Genomic DNA, 16,452 nt, shown 5'->3' on the forward strand with positions numbered 1-16,452 from the left:
TGAGTAAGCCAGGGTTATGTAAAAAGAAGGAACTGTACCAAGAACAGGAAAAACTCATGAACCCTGATGGTCACGAAGTAATCAGGTAGAAAGAGGGTGTGATAATTTGTTACAAGATGAAGCATTAGTCAAATATCATCAAACAAAGGAAGAAGTTCCTTAAAGTCCAAAGATGAAAACAGAACACTATGTCCTTGGATTGATGTTGCAACAAGGCAGGGCACCCACTGACCCTAAATGACATTCCAAGATGACCAGTCACAGCGGGTCTACATTCTGGTTCCTCAGTTCACTCAATTCCTATAATACTGAAAAGTATTTACTTTCAAAAAAGGAATAAATGAAATGGGATCTCCTAAACCATATTCTAGAACAATAAAAGAGCATTAGTGGAAAAGTGAAACCTAAATAAAGTGTACAGTTTAACAGTAATGTAGCCACGTTAATTTCTTAGTTTTGACATGTACCGTGGTACATAAAATACTAACATTGAAGGAAGCTGGGCAAAGGCTATACTTTCCACATGATTTTTGCAACTTTTCTATACATCTAAAATTATTCCAAAATGCATAGTTTATTAAAGGGGGTGGGGAGCTTCATTCAGGATGTACCTACACACATAGGAACACAAAACTGAGCTGTAGGGATGTTCTGACAATAGCAACAGAGGGGAGTATACAAGAGTCATTGCAAACATAACCCAGAGAGAAGGGAGGAAGAAGTGACTGGAAGAGGAGCTGGGGGTGGCGTGCTGGGCGGGCATTCGGGAGGGCAGCACTCATAATGTCCTATTTTTTTTGACCTGGATTGGTGGCTGCACAGGTGTGTCCCTTTTATAATTCACTGGACTGTACTTTTTCCCTACATTACCCTTCAGTAAAAAAGAAGTTTAAATACACTTCCCTATTACTGGTAAAGGTTAGAATGAAGAGAAGCTGTGTAAATAAATGAGATGCATATGGAGGGAAGAAAAAACCTGTAAAGGGCCAGTTATAACAATAACTATATAATACGTGTGAGATGTGCAGAGCTGGGAAGGATCTCGGAAATTATCAAATCCTGCCGTGGACAGTTCTTCATGCAGGTAGCCCTGGAGATCCTGATGCTGAGAGGCTCATGGGGCCCAGACGCCTGTATCTGAGCAAAATTCCTCAGGAGATTATGATGCACACCCAGATCACCAGTCCCGGCCCTCTAGACCTGTAGTCCACAGCCCAGCTGAGGCCCCTGTGATACTCTCATTCCCCCAGAGGGAAACCGCAGTGAGGTCGAATAACCTTAAAAGGCTTATCAAAGCTTTTTCTAGCATAATGGCTTTTTAACTCCATAAATAACACTGGGTTTTCCCAACATGGTTTGGATTTCATGCTTCCACAAAAACATCAATACATTTATTAGTATTTATTAAATAATGGCAGATCATTGATTCATATAATATTGAAGCCGGAAGACAACTAACCTACCTATTCTTTTTAAAGGTGAGGAAACCAATGCCAGAGACATGAATAACTTGTCACAAGTTTCTAGAACTCAATTCTTTTTCAGGGCAATAAGTTAAACTAGATTTCTTCCCCATGGTTACTCTCTGACTGGATGAACTAACACTACATAATAGCACTAGTTTATGACCTGGGTTCTTTCGTGTAGAATTTAGTTCATTGTGATTTCTATAAATGTTTCTGTTAAAACTAATTCTTGTTGAACAATAGCATGATGGCAAGTGAAAAGAAGACAACCAACAAAACTTCACTGAATACTGAAGTCAAGGTGCTCCCTTTTTAATGTGGGGTAAATTGTGTAAATCAAAGAGGAATTTAAGAAAATTTTTTTAGAAGTAACAATTTTAGGTAGGCAATTGTAAGGAAGATAACAATCATGCAAGCCAAGGCTACGTGATTCTTCCACAGGCCCCAAGGTGAGAGATCGATGCCCTGGTTTGCCAAAAATTCTTCGCCAGTACATCTGAAATTCAATAGGAAAAGAATATGACTTCATTCTTAGCATCTGTCAAATTTTACTTAATATAGTCACTGTTCCTTAAAGAAGCATATAGGTTACCAAGTCTTAAATAAATATCCCTTTATTTATAATAGGAAACAGTCATTGATACTTACAATTCTGCTAGACACCATGAAGCAACCTGCATATAACAGTTGAGTTAATCCTGAAAATAACCCTATGGGGTGGACATTATACACATTTAAAAGATGAGGAGACTAAGGTTTCCGGAACTTGGCCAAGTTCACAGACTCACACTTTGAACCAAGCTACCAGCCTCTCCAAATTCACTTGTTTTCAAGTCTGCGGTGCTGCTCATGTCAAAGAGCAGAAACATGTATTGAGTAATTTTCACTCAAAATGACAGGGAAAACTGCAGCTTTAGCAAATGACATCCAAGGCCCTGATAAAGATGATCGGCACTCTTTGTAGAGCTCATTACACACATCAGCCACACAAAAGCACTCAGGCTGAGAATTCGGAAACGAGGCGAAAAGGTGAGTAAGGGCTTCCTGCCAGAGCTGCCCTGTCAGCTCTCCCACCAAGCCTGGCATGAGCATCGCAGACACTGGGCCACAGGACGTCACCAGGAGGCCCAGTTGCCAGTTAAGTGTTCGCGGGAGCAGGAGAAGGGCAAGACGGAGCAGCCTCGCCACAGGCCAGAAAAGCAGCTGGTACTAAAAATAAAACCACATTTTATTGCCTGGTATCATTTTTGTGTGACTCTTGGAATTTAGCAGTTCCAAAAAAAAAGGTTGTACCCAGATCAAAAGAAAGGCAGTGGGTGGGATAAAGGAAGCTTCTCTTCACAGAGGTTTTTCTGGCAATACTTCAAAATAGCCATTTGTCCTGTTATATTAAGAATATTCTACTTGAATATTCATGAGATTTAGGATAGTAGCATTTTCTTTTCTCTCATTAATTAATGTATTAAAAATCGCACCATGAACAACAATCACCAAAAAGAAAAATGTTGATTTTAAAACAACACCTCTAATTTTATTATAATCTACATTTTTGTTTTATGGATATTATACCAAAAAAAAAAAGGATTTCCTTTTCAGCTTACTGAAATATGTATTTCTCTCTTTAGAGGATACACCCTTTGCTGGGTCAGTTTTAAAAAAAAAAACAACTGTGCAGACTTTGATTTCATGTTTCCTAAATGCAAGAGGAAGAGGCAAGTACCAGGACTGTGGCAGGAAAATGCTCACTCCCTTTCTGTTCCTCTGCCCTTTCAGCTCTTCCTGTGGGCCACAGGTTGGGCTTGCAGGAATCCCTAAGTTCATGGATCCACACCCTTCAAATAATCCATACAGTTCCAATACTGCTAAGGCCTTGCTATGATGTCAAAGCAGCTCATTTCAAACTCAAATGTTCTGAAAAAACAGAAACTCAAACCCACAATCTTAGCAGCAAGAGGATCTTTTAAAAAGGCCCCAAACAAACAAGTAACACAAAAGAAACATTTCTCCAACTAAAATATGATGTTGACCGTAATAGAATACCTCGGAGTTGTAGGACACTTTCATGTGCACAACTCACTTTAGAGATGAGAAAATTTAGGCTCAGAGAAGTCAGTGTCCCTGAAAGGACTCCCCAGCTCTAAGCCTGGTGGGGTTTCTGCATCACATCTCAACAGTAAGCAAACCCACTACGACGATGAACGCAAGAACACAAACTTACGTCGCAAAGCTACAGCTACTGTTTGCTGTTACATTGAGTCCTGGGCAGAAGTTTTGTCCCAGAAATTCATTGTGCTGCAAAGCCTGTAACACAAGGAGGAGCAGGGCAGGGAAAATAGTTTTACATTTCAAAAAGTTTCCAAAGAAGTATCACAACCCCATCCTCTGAATTTAATCTTCATTGTTATTTCTCAAAAATAAAAACCAAGCTTCATGTTCACTGTCTTTGTCACACCAAAGCAGCTAAAATTATTTTCCCTGGCAATCAAGAGGCCCAGGGTTAAGATTTTGGCTTCTAATACAAAGGAAGTTAAGTATTTGGCCAAGAGGGGAGACCTCTGGTTCTGTTCCCCATAGTCCTTTCCTTTTTCTCTCCCCAGTGTGATGACCCCAGAAACACTGTAATTAAAATGATACAGTGGTACTCAATGACAATTGGTAATTTATAGTAAGAATCTTTTGTATTGCTCTTGTTTATTCTCATCAAACCCAGTTCTCACAACATTGTAAAATGATTATAAATCAATAAAAAATGTAAAAAAAAAAAAAAAAAACCAGTTCTAATTCTTGGGAGTTAGAGACATTTATACTACATTAAGGCATGGTTTTCTCTGGAGTTGATTAGCTGTCTAAAGCCAATAGTGGCTATGAGAATTACATGGTCTTCGTTTTTCTTCTAATTTTCCTTTCGATTTAAAATACGTATTCTAGGCTCCCATCCTCTCATTAATTTCCTTACTGAACTGAAACACTGTTATTTTTTCACATCAATTAGTCGCTCTTTCTCCTTCACCATGAGTTATCTCCCCACCCATTACCTTCCTCCAATAACCGGGTGACTGGGGAGATGCCCAGTGATTCCCAAGGTGACCCAAGGGTTAATAACATGAAACTCTACTTCATTCTCGGAAAACCTGCACAGCTCGTGGCTGGGGACGTGAGGTGGTTAGTCGTTATTTTGGCCGTTCCCAACACGGGAACAATGAACTGGTCACAGTGACAAGAAGAACGTACCGTATAGCCATATCGAGGAATGCTGAAGTACTGAAGCCACGAGAGCCAAGGTGCAATGGTTCTGAGATTCACCAACAGCCCTGAAAATATCTACAAAAAGCAAATTCCAAGAATCAGAACTGGTGAAGTGATTTCATGAAGAATTCTAGCAAGCACCCTCCTTAAGTCCCCACAGCCTTGTAACCACTTCTGCCAAGGCCAACTCTTTCTTGAAATTCTGTCCACTACCCTGGAGATGTAGCATACCCTCTTGGTATGTGTATACCTCTCGAGAGCTGGGGCTGTTTAAGATTCTAAAGGAGTGACAATATATCTATAATATAAATTTCATTTAATTGGGAGATCTTTAATTGCTGAGGCTTTCACTTTCTCTGTAACTGCACACAATGGAAGGTCAGTATGTACTGACTGTTCCAGTGATACAACCACTGTATGTTCCCACCAGTAAACATACCAGAACATACCCTGAGCATCTCATGCCCCTATTTCCATAACACAGTAATATTTATTTACAAGGGTTTGCACTCTATCTCTGCATGGTGTTAGGAATAATTTGGGGTTCAGAATGCATGCTTAAAATAACCCAAAGCCTGGAACTGATACATAGCATAATGTGGTAAAGCAAAGCATAAAACATGATCAGTATCTTCATTTAAAGCTACAAAAAAGCAGTATTGCGATGGAGATGAAGGATCACTCCAGCAAGAGAAGGCTACATAAGAAGAGGTTCACATAAAACTTTTCCTAACTGGCACAAGGCATGCTGGCATGGGCGTAACAATGACAATATTCCTGGTGTGACTACAGATTTTTAAGCTTGACCCAACCTAGTGCTTAATACATAATGCACAGCATTGCTGAGTAAAGTACAGTCTTATAACTGATTTTTAAAGTTCTACATACAAACCCTTAAATAACAATAAATCAAAGCATCTAATAATATCAAACAAAACATTTTTATATTTGAACAACATCTTATTTATTGAATGACATTATAGAAAATACAACATGAAGCTTATCATTTTCTCAATAATGTTTAGATTCGTAGCTTTCAAACTCAGAAATGGAAGAATTAAACTTTGGTAAGAGTCTGTGCTAATTACCTATCAGTTAAATATATGTGATCTTACCCTAGCAGAAAAGGTATGTGTATTAAGTAAATAGGCTACACATTCCTGTTTGCTCAGTGTTGGTGGGAAATGTGGTAGCTGGTTCCCTTCACTTGCAGATTCACTTCTGTGTTCACAAAACTTAGGACCATGTGAGGTTAGGATTAAGTAAATGTTTAAAAAAGGTAAGCAGAAATATATTGATATAAGGGAATGTCAGGAACCCAGAAAGGAGGGGTCCTAGTACTGGAATTTTTCAGTATTTTTTTAAACACTCCTTTTCAAAATACAAGAGAGACCCAAGACAGACCCATGCCATATACTGCTCTATTCTCATGCAGTTTAGCTTCTCCCTTGGAGAGCAGCAGATTCAACCCAACCAGCTGCTGGCGAAACAAGCCAGCAGTCCTCTCACATCAGCACAAAACTCAGACAATGAACCTGTCATTTTAAAACCTGTTTACAATTTGAAAAAGCAAAATTTTTCTGGTTTTTAAAGTTCCAATTTATCAAGCTTTCACGATATGTCACTGAGAGGTATATTTTAAAAGCTCATCTGTAATGACACATTGACTAAGATTATAATAACCATGTTAGAACAGTAGCAAAAAAGGCTGGATGAGATCAAGAAAGAGCTGGTACGTTCCCTAATAATATAAGCTATACTTCAGTATAGGGCTTCCTGACAGCAGGAAACCTCAAAGCAGATTTTACATGACAGGTGAATCTGCAGAAAGGAATGAGGAAAAATAATTACATCTCAGGGAAGCACAGTTCCTACTCACCATCATAAACACAAAACAGATGGTCATGAGAAGTGTTGCTACGGAGACCACGCTCTGACCTGCTGCTATGGCCAGTGCCATAGAACTGGCCGCATACGCCACCATCATCAGGGTAAACATCATGATGAAGAAGGCCTCCACCACTGGTTTCAGTCCTTAGTCAGGAAGAAAAGAGGGGGTTAATCCAACAGCCTAGGTCACTGTCTATCAGGGATTGTTTATTATGTAAATAACACCATAATATTTTGAGAAACCAGTATCAGAATGAAAAAAAATTTCATCCTCTATCCAACCAACCTGTGTCACCAATTTCACTGTTTTCCCCGATATAACTGTACCAAGTTATACGGTTTTCTTTTTCACACTCACTGCATAAGCATGGAAGGCTCTGGCTTCTTTGTTTGTAATTAACAACTTCTGAGTGCCTGAGATGGAGAGCTGCAGGCAACACAACTGGACACAATTCTTCTGCCTCCTCTTCTCACGAGGAAACTTGCCAAGAGCACACTCATTTTCCCCAGACATCACCTCATTACTCACTGTTTGCTGTAACTGCATTACTGAAGATACCGGGAAGGTCAGGACTACCTGACCTCCCTGTGGTTTTAACGTCTGGGGGAGTGTATCCATAATTCAAGTCTCCCAAGACAAATCACCCTACAACTCTGAGATTGAGGATGGGGTTAAATTAAGCTTCATAAAACTGCTTTATAAACTAAAATGGGCTAACATTATGGGTCATACAAAAATTTGCAGATTTTGCAAGAGCCATAAGAATACTATAGAGTAGATAGGAATTTGAGGACCTAGGTTCTATGCCTAATTCTTTATGACACATCTCTTATTTGTAAAATGGAAGTTTAAACTCAATCAGTAATGCTTTGTCAAAAAAACTATATTTTGGGGGGAGTGTGTGTGTGACATATATGGAAATTCTGATGTAATGAGCCTGGGGTATAGCCTCAACATAATGCATAAATCAATCTGTCTACATCTATCAAACAAATACTTTTATTAAACCAGTAAGCTCCAGAAGTCACCATCTTTCACTGTCTTTGTACACATACACAAATAAAAAAGAAATAGATAAGTAATAAATACCCCAGCTCCAGCCTCCTCCAACACAGGGTCAAATAGTTTTATGAATAATTTCCATGTTGTATATGACACACAGTATCCCTATAAAATACAGTTTTATAAACAGTTTTAAAAGCTACTTTGGGAAAAGTCTTGACAAAAATCCCCTCCGAGAACAGTTATTTGAGAGCATACATAATGACTGGATGCTTCCTTTCTCATGGCTTTCTTTACCGTTTTGAGAACCAAAGCCCGCTTGCAAAAAGTCCCCTCATCTCCAAGACTAAAGACACATACCTTCTGTCCCGTGGCTTACCTAACATGAAGTACGTTATACAAGTAAATATGATGCTTGGCAACATCCTCATAGGTAGAAAATCAGACAACAGTTTTCCAAAGAAATAAGATGACACTCTGTAGTATCCACTGATATATTCATGTCTAAAAGCAAAAATTCATATCACACACCCTCCATTAGTTTAAGAAGGTACAGACCAGAAGATTAAACCACCTGCTATACAGACTTCTGCTGCCCCCAGGGGTCTAACAACTACAGCTTCCACATCCACGAGGCCCACCCACCACCCTTCATCCCTGTCGGCATCTTTTTCTTTTTTAATTGAAGTACAGTCAGTTACAGTGTGTCAATTTCTGGTGTACAGCACAATGTCCCAGTCATGCATATACAAACATATATTTGTTTTCATATTCTTTTTCGTTAAAAGTTATTACAAGACATTGAACATAGTTCCCTGTGCTCTACAGCAGAAAGTTTTTTAAAAATCTATTTTTATACATAGTGGCTAACACTTGTAAATCTCAAACTCCCAAATTTATCCCTTCCCATCCCCTTCCTGTCAGCATCTTAAGTGTGCGCCTCCTCTGAGCCCCACAAAGCTCTGGGCAGTGACTCCTCGTCTCACTATCGAACTCCCTCCCGATGCGCCCAGTCTGCATCCTGAACACCCGGCTCCAGGTGGGCAGGCTCTGCATCTCCTCCCTGTCCCAGCACCAGCTCTCCTTGAAGGCCAACACTTCTCTAGCTGAGCTTGGTGGGCGGAGGGGCTTTTCTCTCCCTACTTCTAATCATGAAGAAGGTGGCGATGCTCTTCCCTGAGCCTCAAGTGCAGCTCTGGACCACTGACCTCGTTTTACTTCTCCCACTCTCATGATAAAAAAAAGGAAAATGGCGCTTCTTTCCGTGATCATGACTGCCAACCACGCACCCATCAGCTACCAAATCCTACTCTCTCCCCTCTGAAGTTCTAGATCCCTCCTCTTCCTGAGGGCTTCCTCCTGTAATTTCAAATTATTCCATCAATATCTTCATTCTTTCTCTAAGGATTCCTTTCCTCAACATGTAAATATGTAAGTCTCTTTCAACTTTGAAAAACACAAACAAAACAGCCCATCTTTATTTTAAGGCTGCCTTCTGGCTTCTTCCATTCGCCCTTCCGTCGTGGGCTAACCTTCTTGCTCAACTTTACCTCCTCCTTTGAATTTACTGTTCAATCCGTTCCCTTCTCTCTACCAAGCCCCTTGTGAAGGTCATCATGGCTTCTTATTTGCTAAAAACAAAAGATCCCTTGCAGCCTCTTTACTGCTTGCTTTCTTTGCAGCACTTGGATTTGCAGGCTCTGCTCTAATCTTGAAACTCCTTTTTCCCTTGGTATCAGGCCCCACATGCTCAAGATTTTCCTCCCTGGCTCTGGTTGCTCTTTTTCAATCAACATGGATAATCCCCAGGAACCCAGGCACAGCCTAATTCAGGATGTGACCAGCTTGACCAACAGTGCCCTTCCTGAAACAGAGACCCACTCACATGAAGAGCTTCTTCTCGACCACCAGGAGCTCCACGGCCGACACACTGCTGAAACACTGGTTGGTTGTCAAGAAGAAGAGCACCCCGGCTCTGTGATGAGAGAAGGGGAACAAAGGCATTGCCATCGATTAAACAGTCTTAAATCATCTCTCTACCTGCAAAACTCTTCCCTCAAATGATATCTTAACATATGACACACACAAAAAAATACATGTTCTGGTTAAAATGGAGGGAAATATGAACCCCATTAGGTCTCCCCCAACCCCTGCATCTCCAGAGTAGTACCCTTGGGGCTCCATATATCACAGCTTGAAATTCACAGTCCTGGGTTGCTATGGATTGAACTGGATTCTCTCAAAACTCCTGTGCGGAAGCCCTAACCTTCAATGCAGTGATACTTAGAGATGGTGTCTTTGGGAGGTTGTTAGGTTTACACGAGGTCACGAGGGTGGGGCCCCACAATGAATTAGTGCCCTTAGAATAGAAGGGAGAGTCACCAGAGCTCTTGCTCTGCCGTCCAAGGACTCAGCAAGGAGGAGCAAATTAGAAGAGGGCCCTCTTCAGAACCCAACCTTGTTGGCAACCTGACCTCCAGAACTGCAGAAGTATATTTCTGTGCTTTAAGCCGCCCAGTCTGTGATTCTCTGGCACAGTCTGTGGACCAAGCTGATGATTAAACAGACCATAAAAATACTATCACCTTGGATTTTAACTAACAAACCTCTAAGTACTGTGCCTAATGTATGAACAGAGAAACAGTGAGCCAAATAAAGCTTGCCAAGGTTAAAAACCTCTGTTAGCCACTTTTTTAAAAGTTGAATAAAGAAGAAACAAAGACAGAAGGAGGCAAGAGAAAGACAGTGGAGGGAAACCTCAACTGACACCTCACTGTACAGATCCACCTCACAACCATCAGAACAGCCTTGGTGTTCTCCTTGAAAACTCATTGCCAACAGGGTTTCTTCCCAGTGGGCTCAAAAAAGAAAACAAAGGAATGCTCATAAAGGAAAAATTAATCTGTGCACCTGTAAGAAAAGGAAGATTATTAATGCTTCTCTCTCAGTAAAATAACTGAAGTTCGAAAAGGAAAAGTACTCAGTTAATCTACACTTTGAGAGAAAAATGATTTCTATGAATGCACGCCAACATTCCTGAAACAGTGTCGGGCTTTCCTTCCTAACCAAACAGTTCAATTGACATTGAGGATGTGAGTTGGAACTGAAAGAGATAAAGTGGCATGTCACTTAAATGACACACATGTAAGAGAATTTAAAAAATGTAAACCCAAAGTGTGTAAATGTCCAAAAGAAGAGTCCATAGATACTTGGTAATTGTTTTTAACACTCCCCCAAGTAAAGGAGTTAGGGAACAGGCTGTTTTAAAAGTGAATGTTTATACAATAATGAATAAACGGAAAACACCCAGGCCTACACACAAGCACCAATGCTACTTTCTGCACACAAATAAGCCTAATATCAATGTGAAAGCTAATTTCAGAAATGTGGGGCAATTCGGCTCAATGTGTTAAGTCTTACATCTAACAGTACAATAATGTTCCTAATGATTTTAAACCTGGAGATAGTGAAATTCCCTCTAAATCATAAGATAATTTATTTTATAGTAAAGAGTTTTTATTGATAAAGAATTTGATGTATTCTAGTACTTTCCAAGGTGGTAATTCATGTCGGTAGTGTCTACTTATGGATCATAAAAATTCTTTAAATACCTTTTCTTTTAATAGACGTTAATCTGTTTAACTCTCATCTCCTCAGTTTTATAAGGTGTCGTTAGGTCAAAGAAGCTGTCATTCTACCCATGATTATACAGGTTAGGGAAAGAGCAAAGAAAGCATCTCTCTGGAATAATTCATTCCTCAAAAAGAGAACCAAACCACACTGGCCTCCAGAGCAATTTCAAATGATTTAAAAAAAAAAAATTGGTGGCAAGCTTACGTCAAAAATAAAAATGAAAATAACTCCAATGCTCTATTTCTCCAGAAAACATGTGAAGAAACAGCTCACGCTCTTCTTTATTTCTCTGGAGTCTTCTACCAAGAGCTTGGATGAACAGATCTCCAGTTCCTCTCTAAAATTCCAGTTGAGGGCAGGTTTCCCAATAGCTTTTCCCAAATGCTTCCCTCAGCACAGAATACCCACAGCTCTAGATCCTGTGGTACATACTCTGTGATTCAAGAAAATATGGCATCTACAAAGGGTACAATCGGGCAATTCCTAGCAAGTTTGGAATTAAGCCAGAGAGCAACTCTGCCCTCGGGGAAGGTGAAAAGAAAAAGCAATGACATAACTCCGGGGGAAAAAGCCCCAGTAACTGTCTCACCATATGATCCCACACAGGAGATACCTTACTCCACCTGAATGAGAACTGACTTCTATGTTTCCTCTTTCTTTCACAAACAATCCCCCTTTCCAGACAAAATAGATTCAACTTAAGGTGCCACAACTCCACCGAGCAGTGAGATGGGGGGCTAACACCACCCCTACTCTGGCGGGGAGGGTAACCTGAGACCCCAGGTGTACAGCGTGGGGGACACTGCCAGGCCTAGGGCAGTTCTCAATACACAAAGCCAAGGAGAAGTCAGCAGCTCCCACACTGCTCAGCACCTCCGTTCAGAGCATGCTACAGCCATTACAAAGTCTCATCAGGAAACAAGTTTTATGGGCATGGTATGACTGAAACCAGGTAAGGAAAATTAACTTAAGTACTAACCATACAACAGTTAGAAAAAACTGACTCCCAACCACCTCCCCATGTCAAACAAATCAAAAATTAAAAAGGAAATTGACTCACAGGCAACAAAAGAAAAATATAGATAAAATGAGCTATGTCAAATTAAAAATAGATAAACTGGGCTATGTCAAACTTCAAAACTTTTGTGCATCAAAGGACGTTACCAACAGAGTGAAAAAACAATCCACAGAATAGCAGAAAATATTTGCAAATTTATATCTGATAAGGGGTTAATACCTAGAATATATAAAGAAGTTTCACAGCTCAACAATTTTTTTAATCCAATTGGGAAATGAGTAAAGAATTTCAATAGATATTCTTCCAAAGAAGATACACAAATGAACAATATGTACATGAAAAGATGCTCAATGATAATCATTAGGGAAATACAAATCAAAACCACAATGAGATACCACTTCACTCCAATTAGGGTGGCTATTACATACATACATATATATATGTATATATATGAAACAAAAACAGGAAAAACCAGAAAATAATAAGTGTGGCAAGGTTCAGGAGAAACTGAAACCCTGTGCACTTGTGGCAGAAATGCAAAATAGTGCAGCTGCTGTAAAAGATAGGATGGCAGTTCCTCAAAGAATCAACAGAATTACTAAATGATCCAAAAATCCCACTTCTGGGTATATACTCAAAAGAACTGAAAGCAAGGATTCAAACAGGTATTATTTGTGTACTCATGTTCCTAGCAGCATTATTCACAACAGCCAAAAGGTAGAAACAAGTGTCCATAGACAGATAAACTTATGGACAACATGTGGCCTATCCATACAGTGAAATAGTATTCAGCCTTGAAAAAGAAAAATTTCTGACACATGCTCCAACATGGATGAACCTTGAAGATACTACGCTAAGGAAAACAAGCCAGTCACCAAAGGACAAATACTCTATGAGTCCACTTATATGAGGTACCTAGAATAGTTAAAACCAGAGACAAAGTATAATGGTGGTTTCCAGGGGCTGGGGAAAGGAGGAATGGGGTGTTGGTGTCCAATGGGTACAGAGATTCAGTTTGGGAAGATGGAAAAAGTTCCAGGGCTGGATGGTGGGGATGGTTGCACAATAATGTGAATGTGATTAATGCCACTGAATTATACACTTAAAGTTGGTTTACAGGGTAAATTTTATGTTCTGTGTATTTTACCATTGTATATATACACATGAATATGAAAACTAACTCCTCCATTTGGCTTTCAATTCATTTACTTATCCTACTGCTCAATTTACCCTGTGCTTGTCTCAAATTCATATTTTTAATGGATTTTCAAAAGCTTAGAAAAAAAAGTAATAGCACTTTCTCAAAATCAGGACCCAAATTTACTCACCTGTTCTGGATTCCTGTAGGATCATGTTTCAGGTCATAGAAAATGGCACCTATAACCAGTCCCAGGATGGCTGTTACAATGATCTTTTCCAAAAAAAAAAAAAAAAGAGAGAGTTTCAATTAAAGGTAAAAACTTAACAAACCATTTAGTATTCAAATGTATCTGGCTCCACAATCAAATCCCTCCACTGATGTAGATATTTTAAATGGCCTTGCCAGAGTCTTTGTGAAAACAGAAAGCAGTGCATGTTATTTAGACTGCTTTTTAAATTAAAATAAAACAATTCATCTGTGTGCTGGGAAGACTGACAAGAGAACAAAAGAGAAAAGCCAAGATTCCTCCCAGTGCTTGACCAGGCACCGCCAGTTCATGGTCCAGTTCAGGCTATGGGGACTGGAAAGGCCATATAGTGTCGCAGAACAACACAAGTACCTAGCAAAGTAGTCTGGGGTATAAAATAAAGTCCAAATGGCTCAGAGCTCTGGCCTGAACTCTTAACCTTTGTGCCAGTGAACATGCACAGTTTGATATTTCAAGAGGTTCCAGTAAAAACAGGATATCTTTACTCTTAACATGAAAAATAAATAAAAATTTAAAAAAATTTAAAGCATGCATGAAAAAATTCTAACAATGAAATTTTGCACAATAAGGAAGTAGGGGTAAGCTGGGGCCCACCCATCTGACCTGGGGACAGTCTATGCCTGTGCTGGAAAAGTGCATTGTCACTGTCACCAAAGCATTCAGCCAGCTGTCTCTGAGGACACCCAAGTGCTTCAATTACCAATGCTCCTGTCACTGCCTTTCCAGCAACCTCAGTCCATAGGGCCTACAGTCAACAGCAGAACTTAGCTGCCCATTCTCTGCTACTCTCACCAACCTTCACTCACTCAGTCTCTTTGATGACTCCTAAGAAGACTAGATGAACATCACTTCTGTTTTTAAGACTGATAAAATGTCTCTTAAGGACACTTCTATAAGCGAAGGGTTAAGGGTTATATTATACTTTATTCAAGGAAATTCTACTTATTGTACTTTTAAATTAAATTTTATTAAATATATTAAATATAAATATATAAGAAATGATAATCTTAAAAAAATACAATATCCCACCATGTATCTTGGAATCTCCAAAGTTAAAAAAACAAAACAAAACAAAACAAAACAACAACTCATTACTACAACTGTTCAATAGTATTAAAACTTGTAAAATAACTTATAAAGATACTTTTGGCTGAAGCAAACAAAACTGGAAAACAGGATCATGATCTGTGAAGACTAGTTTGTGAAGATCAGAGTCTGGAAAAAGTATGATTAGAGATGTCCTTAAAAAAATGCCTAAAAAGACAGTCAGATATTTGAAAAAAATCTATTACCCTGGCATATATTAATTAGCTTAAAAATATAAATAATAATGACTCCATCAGCACGCGTGCCTGCACACGTGTACAAGCCCATGCTTTCACACCGTATAACTCTAAGAATATTCAGACTTTTAAAACTGGACACTCCACATGCTTTGTTTCTTTTGCATTCAAACTTGGTAACTTACATTAACAGACTGTCAGGACTATTATTAAGATGCTTCCTAAGGGTTTCAAAGTTCTAAAAGTATCTTCAAAGAAAAATTTTAAACACATTGACAAAGTGATCAATCTCACAATTTTGTCATGCTTTTATAAAGTGTGCCTATTTATACCTTCTTGCATTAAGGCAAAGAAAATAAACAGGAAAACTAAACATTGCTCACTGGAGCAAAGACATCCTATCTACAAGTTCTGTGCACTTGGCTTCTTCTGAACAAAAGGGAGAGAAAAAAGAAATTCCCTAAATATGTCATTCTGTTTTTGTTCAAATGTGTTTACCAACATTTTCTCAAGGTGAATTCTGAAGGATGTTTATGGCCATCACTGAAAAAATTAATCCACAGTCAAATGTTAAACGTGCTAATAGAAACAATGAATCTCCAAGAACTATGATAAGGTTTTCCAAATTGATTGTACAGTCAGAAAAACTTTGGCACACTAAATGGACATTAAATCTTCCTATACAGATAATCCATTCATTCCAAGACCTTCCAAAGATAACCTCTGGTTAAATGCATTTTCAGAGGCAAAGTCTGACTTACGTAAATGACTAGTTCAAACCTAATTATGGCTATAAGACTAGCTGTACAAGGCTTGTCAACAGGAAGCCATAAAACATTTTAATAGCTCCACATTTAAACACTTAGAGCAGTAAAAGACACATTCACAAGATTAAAAAACCCTAAATTAAAAGTCACCAAGCTATGGCCCCCAGGCCAAACAGGGCCTCTCCCCTATTTCTGGTCAGCCCATGAGCTAAGAACACTTTTTACCATTTTTTTAATGGTTGGGAAAAAAGCAACAAGAATAATATTTCTTGCCCCATGAAATTTATATACAATTTAAATTTCAGTGTCCATGAATAAAGTTTTATTGGAACACAGCATGTTCCCTTCTTTTAATGTATTATTTTTGGCTGCTTTCTTGCTAAAATGGCAGAAATGACTACCTGAGACAAAGACCACTGACCTACAGAGCCTTGAGTATTTACTCTCTGACCTTTTACAGAAAAGGTTGCCTACCCCTGTCTTAAGCTAACATTCTAGTATTGACATATCTGAAAAAGAGTTTCCCCGCTACAGGCAGATACCCAGGGAGACGTAAGGCTCTGTCCTTGTCCTGTGAGATTGCCACTGCCCTGAACATAGCTGGGATTCCTCTTGAGCTCACTGAGGAGGCAAGTAAGCTGAACACGCAACCTGGAGGCACGAGGCCTGTTTGCATCTGTGAAGGAAGGCTAGCACCGAAAGATGCAGAAAGCTGGTGTCCTGTTAGAAACAGCTCC

General features: G+C 39.3%; 1 protein-coding gene across 8 annotated transcripts in view; it reads right to left on the minus strand.

The window, feature by feature from the left end:
• Positions 1–1,745: 1,745 nt before the first annotated feature.
• Positions 1,746–16,452, minus strand: part of ABCG2 (ATP binding cassette subfamily G member 2 (JR blood group)) — a 114,851-nt gene continuing 100,144 nt past the window's right edge. For all 8 annotated transcript variants that reach the window (XM_010983101.3, XM_064486258.1, XM_031433730.2 and 5 more), the window contains 7 exons: positions 13,585–13,667; positions 9,491–9,580; positions 7,985–8,109; positions 6,592–6,746; positions 4,698–4,787; positions 3,685–3,767; positions 1,746–1,962 (listed from right to left, as the gene is read on the minus strand). In XM_010983101.3, coding sequence (XP_010981403.1) covers positions 1,815–1,962; positions 3,685–3,767; positions 4,698–4,787; positions 6,592–6,746; positions 7,985–8,109; positions 9,491–9,580; positions 13,585–13,667 — 774 coding nt within the window. In that variant the 3' untranslated portion in view covers positions 1,746–1,814. The remainder of the gene's footprint in view (positions 1,963–3,684; positions 3,768–4,697; positions 4,788–6,591; positions 6,747–7,984; positions 8,110–9,490; positions 9,581–13,584; positions 13,668–16,452) is intronic.

This window comes from Camelus dromedarius, chromosome 1 (assembly GCF_036321535.1).
Source record: "Camelus dromedarius isolate mCamDro1 chromosome 1, mCamDro1.pat, whole genome shotgun sequence".
Lineage (NCBI taxonomy): Eukaryota > Metazoa > Chordata > Mammalia > Artiodactyla > Camelidae > Camelus > Camelus dromedarius.